General features: G+C 43.7%; 1 protein-coding gene across 1 annotated transcript; it reads right to left on the bottom strand.

Annotated features, from left to right (window-relative positions):
* Window positions 1-3,398: 3,398 nt before the first annotated feature.
* Window positions 3,399-7,880, bottom strand: LOC123146314 (wall-associated receptor kinase 1). Its single transcript, XM_044565939.1, has 4 exons — window positions 7,508-7,880; window positions 6,178-6,922; window positions 5,919-6,104; window positions 3,399-4,628 (listed from the first exon to the last, which is right to left on the bottom strand). Exons 1-4 carry the CDS (start codon window positions 7,820-7,822, stop codon window positions 3,649-3,651), a joined length of 2,226 nt encoding a protein of 741 aa, XP_044421874.1. The 5' UTR covers window positions 7,823-7,880; the 3' UTR covers window positions 3,399-3,648.
* Between the last annotated feature and the right edge of the window lie 319 nt (window positions 7,881-8,199).

The raw sequence follows: 8,199 nt of genomic DNA on the forward strand, positions 1-8,199 counted from the left end.
TTTTTGGGTGCATCCGCTGTTGTGTTCAGAAACCTTGACCAGCCGGAGATCCTGGAAAGCCTTGCTATTAGAGAATCTCTAGCCCTTGCTAACGATCTATATATCCAAAAAATTCAAGTCGCCTCAGATTGCAAGTCAGCTGTTGAAGCGATCCAGCGAGGAACATCTTCGGCTTATGGTCCAGTGGTGCAGGAGATCAAGGAGCATTCTAGTAGTTTTATTTCCTGTTTAATTAGACATGAGTTTAGAACCTCGAATGTCGAGGCACACAAACTAGCAAAGCATGCTTAACTCTCGGGACCGGTCGCCATGTTTGGTTAGGCCACCCGGGAGAACTTTCTTTCGTCCCTGTAAGCGTGACGGGTCAATAATAAAGCTTTGCGAGTTGTTATTCTTCATGCAAGTCCCACTAATAAAATATTTTGAATAGAACAAAACACTAACTATTCTAATCCAAATTTATGCTAAATTGTAAATATCTCACAAAAATGTGTCGACAGTTGAAACGACATTTATGGTTGAAAATGAAGTGAGCATGAGTACCTTTGCCTCGGAGAACAGCAGCATGCAGTGCATTTTGTCGATTTGGTCCGGCGGTGACCGCATACACGAGCGACTCTCGAAGAAGAGAAATGCTTCGTCGTCGCCGGGAGGAGAAGCTGGCAGCATTGCCGTGTCTCCGACGGTGCCGTTGCCCTTGGTGGCTGCTTGCCTGTCAAGAAGGGATTCCAGCTTCTTGAAAGTGCCCGAGCACGCCGCCGTTGCCAGCAGCCGGGCACCCATCCTGACCTCCATGGTGGTCGCCGGCGGAGGAGCAGCATTTGCCACAGCGGGAGAGCTAGGACTGGGAGCTGCCTCCCCGGTGCTCGACGCCATCGATCACCAATGTAGACGAAGGGGGTGCAGATCTGGTGAGTGGAATTAGAGAGGGGAACGGATGGATCTGCTTGGGGCCGGCAGGTAGTAGCTATTTGTGTGGAGAAAGGAGGCGAGCAAGACGTCGGGGCGGTCTAGAGAAGAGGGAGGCGATCGAGAGTGTGAGTGGGTACTGGGGAGGAGGTGACTGGCACCGGCCAGCCCACACGTTTGAATTGAATGGAAGCTGTTGGTGCAGGCAGGGGACTTGACTGATTTATTACAGCACTCCCTCCCACTCCCACCATAGCTCGCTGCTTGGACAGAACCAATGCACGCATCATCAATGCACGAGTGAAGCGAGCCGTGCAGGCTGCAGGCGTAGCTGGGTTGCCGTTGGTTGCATGCATCGATCATGAATGCTTGGCTCAAGTACGTACTCCACATGCGTTGCAGTGCATCGCGGCAGACCGGCCAGCACATTACACGTTCGTCACACCACGCGGTAGAAAAGGACGACGACGACGACTTCCTATCGTGAGCAGACCTGGCTGGTCTCTGTGTGTAGGTAGACTGTAGACCTCGCGTGAAGGAGGAGCTCCAGCTCTCGCCTCCCCCTTGTCTCGCATCAGCTTTGAATCACGAAATTACTTTCGTCTCTATAAATTCTTAAATATTCCAAAACCCTACAGGGAGTCCACGAAATACATTTTCCGCCGCCGCAAGTCTCTGTTCTCGCTATATCTCATCTGGAGGCCTTCTCTGGTACTCCGCCGGAGGGGGAACTCATCAGGGAGGAGCTCTACATCATCCTTGCCGCCTCTTCAATGATGCGTGAGTAGTTTTCTACAGACCTAAGGGTCCGTAGGTAGTAGCGCTCTCTCTCTCTCTCTCTCTCTCTCTCTCTCTCTGTATCTCAATACAATGGTCTCCATGATCTTCATGGAGATCCATCCGATGTAAAGACTTTGTGCGGTGTGTTTGTTAAGATCCGATGAATTACGAGTTTATGATCAGATCTATCCTTGTTTTATTTGGAGTTCTTTGCTGATCTCTTTTATGCATGATTTAGTATAGCCTTGTATTTCTGCTCCGAAGTTTTGATTGGTTTGGCCAACTAGATTAGATCTTCTTGCAATGGGAAGAGGTGCATGGTAATGGGTTTGATCTTGCGGTGTTCAGTCCTAGTGACGAAGGGGAATTGATACGCATGTATTGTTGCCATTAAGGATAACAAGTTGGGATGAATTCCTATATGCTTTTGTCTTGACTACATCATGTCATCGTTCTTAACGCATTACTTCGTTCTTATGAACTTAATACACTAGATGCATGCTAGATAGCGGTTGATGTGTGAAGTGATAGTAGTACATGCAGGCAGGAGTCGGTCTACTTGATGTCGATATGATGCCTATATCATGATCATTGCCTTAGATAGCGTCATAATTATTTGCTTTTCTATCAATTGCTCAACAGTAATTTCTTTACCCACCGCATGCTATTTTCTTGAGAGAGATGCCACTCGTGCATCATGCGGCCTCTGGATCTACTTTTATTGTAAGATCTATCATCTCCCATCAACTTGCCAATCTCTGGCGCCGCTGCATTATTTTATCTCTTATTTATTTATTAGTCTATCAATCTATGATATACCTTTTAATCTCATTACTTCACCGCCGAGAGATTGATAACCTCTCGTTTGCGTTGGGTGCGAAGGTTTGCATTGTGTGTGCAGGTGCTGTTTACGTGGTGTTGCTTTGTTCTCCTACTGGACTGATAACTTTGGTTTCTTAAATGAGGGAAATACTTACTCTACTGTGCTGCATCATCCTCTCATCTTCGGGGATAAAAATCCAATGCAGTCTACAAGTAGCAGGAAGAATTTCTTGCCCCATTCCGGGGAGACATCATCAACATTACCAAGTACCTACACTATCAACCTTTATCTTTGCATTTACTTTATTTGCCATTTGCCTCTCATTTTTCTCTCCCCCACTTCACAACCATTTGCCTTTTTTATTTGCCTCTCTCTTTTCATTGTTTTCTCATTGCCTTCTTGACATTATGGTGAACGCCATTACTCCCCCTTCGCAATTTTTATGTTGGTTTACCCTTGCATCATAGACAACTTTTGGATTTTGCCGCGAAAGGAAATTTTATTCACAGTTCGTCATGCACAGCTCCGACTCTACGCTGTGATTTGTTCACGGTTGAAGCCTCCGGCAACTTCAAGCGGGGCTCTCTCTTCCATATTGTAGATAGCTTGGAGTTGTGTGGGGTGGTGTAGTTGTTCTCAACATTCTTGTATCTTGCCATGTGTGTGTTGGTGTGGAGTTGTATGAGGTTTGTTGTAACTGGATCGTTGCTTATAAAGCGGCGCGAAAGCTTTTTCGGTATAATATTAATATTATTACTAGCCATAATGTAGATGTATGTGCTTTATAATAAAAATGGTTGTTCTTCAGGATTCAGGAATAAGAGTGGAACCTCGTATCAGTGACACGGGAATTTAATGAAGTAATACAAACATTTGCGACTTAAAATACAAGGTTACTAAATGAGTTAAATAACATAATTTCTTGGAACCAAGGGAGACCTCCCGAACTTCTATGTGGAAGATTTTGTTCACAACGGCAATATAAACATAAGTGTTGGCCCATCCATAGTTTTTTTTTTAGAAACGGAGATGGTGGCTTCAGGCTTATTGATGGCCCATCCATAGTTACATATCTTATTTGACGGAACATATATACATACAGGTTGTTTAAACTAGAATACACAAACAGGTTGCGACTAACGGCATTCAGTCAAATTGAGAAGGCGCTTTGCTATGTTTGTCATCGATGGTCTTTGATCCACATCAAGGCTAAGACATTCAACAGCGATCCCTGCCAAACTATCAAGAACCTCCAAATCCTCGGTTACTGCAATATTCTTGTCAAATAACTGAGTTGCTTTCTTCTCCTTTTTGTATGCTTCAAGGAAATTGGTCACTAAGCTACCACCGTCAGAATGTGTAGCTTTCATCCCACTAATAAGCTCCAAGATAACAACTCCAAAACTGTAGACATCACTTTTTTCGGTTAGTAGGCCTGTTTGTAGATACACCGGATCCATATAGCTCATGTCACCAATGATAGATCCCGTGTGCTGTTTGTCTCTCGCAATCAATCTTGATATGCCAAAATCTGAGATCTTTGGCATGAACTTATCATCCAAAAGTATATTTGCTGGTTTCACGTCACCATGTAGGATCTTGGTATTTGTTTTTGTGTGCAGATAAACCAAGCCATCTGCTGATTCTGCAGCAATACTTAAGCGCATGCCTAAGTTGAGAGGTTCCTTGCCATCACCATGAAGGATGTCGTCCAGGCTACCATTGGGGAGAAACTCATAGACGAGAATCGGGGCATCGACTTCTAGGCAACAACCTATGAGCCTAACGATATTCTTGTGAATGACTTGAGACTGAATGATGACTTCCTTTGCAAATTGTTCATTCTCTAGGATAGTTCCACTAATTGGCTCCTTCAGTGCTACTTGTTCATTATTAAGAAGGCCCATATAAACTTTTCCAAATCCACCTTTTCCAATAAAATTGCTACTCTTCAAAATTGGTTTGAGCTTCTCCTTTTCAAAAAGTTTTATGAATTTTGCCTTCTCTAGTACATGCCCACCATTCTTCTTATAAAATTCTCTCGTTTTCCTTTTCTCTTTGCGAAGAAGAATAAGGAATGAGAGGATTGCCATTAAAGAAATACCCCCTATTCCACCTAGAGGGACACAAGAAAAAATGATTTCATATCACTAACTTTCCAATAACTAATATGTCTACAAAACAAATACATAAAGAAAGCAATTATTTTAATAATTTATTCTGACTTTTTTCACTGTAGTGATCTATACAGAACACCCGCGTGCAAATCAGCCTATATGCTGATTAATATCAATTCATTTTTGAGTTGGTGATTAATATCAATTCGTCATTACTGCCACATATGAACATATGTGTCTTCTTTAGAGTCGCCAGCGTGGGAAACTAGGCCGACTTGAACAATGGTTGCCTACACGTAACACACACTTAATATTTTGACTGGAATATTCTCTACAAAGGAGTAACGATTGGTAACATGGGGTCCAACTATTGGTAACCATAAATATTTGTTTTCTACTGATAAAAGCAAAAGCAGTAAACAACTATCATTAGCATTTTTAATAGTCTCCTGCACGTCCACCTCAAACCCCAAACACCACTACTATACCACCAGACAGTACCTACCCAGATCTGTTTGTTATACTAGAGAATATATCTAACACTAGTCACATAGGAGTAACATAGATAGTAACATGCATACTCATGTAATGTCAACTAAGCATATTAGTGACATGAGATACTATTAAATAAGGAAATAAATGGTATGGAAACATCAAACATATTATGTTACCATCACACTGTGCTTCCCAAAAGAAAATAAGCCTACAAGCTAATAAATAAAGTCTACTATGACTAGCTACAGAGAGTAACATACACATATCCCTAGACTATGTTTTTTTTAGGATCATCCCTAGACTATGTTACTACCTTCATAATGGGTAGTAACATAAGTGTGGTGTCATGCAAAGGTTCATTTATTAGGTTATATACTCATATTACATTGGAACATGTGATGTTACAGTAACTAGCTAAGTTACTCAAACTACCTCTCTCTTCATTAATTCATCGCCATAAAAACAAATTTGTTGAGTTGGGCTCGATGTTACTGCTGAAGTTACTCCCACTGTGACTAGTCTATGACACTTTGCACTATAAAGGTAGTAACTTAGACTAGTGTTGTACGCATGACATTAGTATTACTACCCATTATGAAAAACACGTGTTGATTATATTACATTAATTGTGTATGATGAATTATGTACGTAATAAAAAGAGAAAACAAAACAAAAATAATATTTTTTTGAGGTAGATTGGGATCATGTAATACTAGTACGTAGATGCATGGCTGTAGTAGATTAAGTAAATAAAACTAATTAATTGGGTGTGCAGTAGCTTAATTTGTGCTTACCCACAATCACCTTTGCTGTTAGTGGGAATTTATCCATGCAGGTTCCTTTCATGCCGTCGCCTTTCATTCCTGGCTTGCATGGACAGTCATAGCCTTCCAACTTGTTTTTGCATATCCCGTCACTAGAGCATGGATACGAGTCACGGAGCTCAGGATTTAGCTCTCGGAGCTTGCACTCGTCGATGTCTGTACAAGGGTAAAATTAAAAGACAGTTTGTCTGTCGGAGTTAAAAGAAAACTTTAGTTAACACTACTCCACCTTGGCATCCATCAGGGATGTAAGGATTGCCATCGTAAAACTTCAAACACTTGCAGACATAGCCCTTGCTACTAGTCGCATTCTCACAGTAGCTGTTGCCGCTGATGCAGGCGTAGTCTGGAGGTGGCTGCTGGCCTTTCAGCGGACATGATCCGTTCGTTATGAAGAAATCGAGGACAAATGGGATGCCCCTTGGAAATCTCTTGGGCAGCACAGCATAGCCGTACAGGTCCGGCGTGGTGAAGTTGTACCATGACTTCTCCACCACCATAGCGTAGGAGCAGGGAGTGGTCTCAAACATGGTGTTGTTTCTTCCAGAACGGAACCACAGGCCAAACTCGGGGACGGGAAATGCTTCCGGCAATTCGGCCTCGCAACAGCCCCGCCCCGTGCACGACCCGTTGGCTGCGAACTTGAGGAATTGCGGCAGGCCCATCTGGTCGGAAATGCAGGTGAGAGTGAATTCATTCGACGAGTCGCCTCCTCTCAACGGTGACCACAGGTTGCTGGTGACCATAGGCTCGATTCTCCAGCCGACGCCCATGAGGACGTTGCGCGTCACCGACAGGAGAAACGGGCCCAACCACACCTGTTGACACTTGGAGTAGTAGTCGCTTTCATTTGGGTTGCACACAGATGAGACCGCGCCGTATGCGCGCGCCTCAGCCTTTGCAACTGATATATCGATGAGCTCCAAGGGCGTGTTATTGCCTTCTTTATGCCAATCCTGATGGTACCACCCTTCCTGCACTAATTAATTCAGGGTCCAATACTAAATACAGCATTAAGTAATTACATAAAGCTGATTAATTAATTAATTACCACATACACCATGTTAGAGTACTTCTAATCTTGTTGGAGGTATAGTCCATGGTTTGTTTAGTCTTGTCATGCACATGGTGTTGTGTTTGTTGGGTCATAGTGCTTCAGTAGAGTCATGCATGCATGTTTATCTTTGAGGTCTGTTTGCAAGTAGCATGAGACGTGCCAGTTCACGGTCGAGCCATCTTTTCTTGCTCGTTGTTTTGGTCACTTGCCAGACTCAGATCGTGGGATGGCACGATCGGACCGAGCCTCGGTAGGTGGGTTAGTTATGCATGTAACCGTGAGCTTGGCTCCCAAGGATTGATAAGAGAGGAGAGAAAGAAAAGCCGTAAGCTGTTACTCGACACAAAAATCTAATGAGTTATTTTCCGTGTGGTGTTCCAGGTGATCGCGTGTGTGTGTAGCTTCAACCTTAGAGCCAACAAACTATACAGGCAGGCACTGGCATGCTCTATCTATCATCTACCTCAATTTTTCTTTATCTTCAAGAAGAGAAAAAGCCTACCTCGACAATTCTGTCATAATACTCGACGATCCGCTGGTATACTCCGTTGTTGGCAAGGTAGGCGCGATGGGGATTCGTGGAGTCATTGCAGGTGACCTGGAAGCCCTCACGGAAGCAGCCTGGCTCCATGCCAAATGGGTACGGGATGCTTATGTTGCCGCACTTGTCGGCGCAACCCACACGTGTGATCCGCTGCTGCTGATCTTGTTCAGCAGCAGCAGCCTCCAGGAGCAAGTGAGTCGCCGCTGAAAGGAAGAGAAAGAGAAGTAGGATTACTGGGAGCGGCTGGGAATGGAATTGCGAGGGCGTGGTCATGCTGGTGTATGTTTCACGCTCTCTTGTAAGCTAACTTGGTCTATGATACGGACGCAAAGCTAATTAAGCTCCGTCCAGGCTTAGTGAGTCGTCTAGACTTATATATTGGTAGCCCCGACGGTTCTACTATACCCTCGGCGTCATTCTCTGCTAGTACTAGTACTAATCTTCATCTTCTCCTCTCTTTTCACTATAAGACGCTTGTTTATTTGAAGTGGCAGTTCCACAAGCAACAAAAGAATGCACTTAACTGGTCAAGAAAGAAATGTGACACCTTTCCTAAAAGGAAAGCTGGAACACGTACCATTGCAATGAAATTGCCGCCTTCTCTTTCTAAAAGGGCTCTGATTCTCTGCTTTAGAAATGCATCTTCGTAT

Source organism: Triticum aestivum, chromosome 6D (assembly GCF_018294505.1).
Source record: "Triticum aestivum cultivar Chinese Spring chromosome 6D, IWGSC CS RefSeq v2.1, whole genome shotgun sequence".
NCBI lineage: Eukaryota > Viridiplantae > Streptophyta > Magnoliopsida > Poales > Poaceae > Triticum > Triticum aestivum.

Coding starts and splice junctions, on each gene's coding strand:
- LOC123146314 (XM_044565939.1), bottom strand. CDS start 7,822: ATGACCACGCCCTCGCAATTCCATTCCCAGCCGCTCCCAGTAATCCTA. Junction 6,923..7,507: donor ATTATGACAGAATTGTCGAG/GTAGGCTTTTTC, acceptor TAATTAGTGCAG/GAAGGGTGGTACCATCAGGA. Junction 6,105..6,177: donor CATCCCTGATGGATGCCAAG/GTGGAGTAGTGT, acceptor ACCCTTGTACAG/ACATCGACGAGTGCAAGCTC.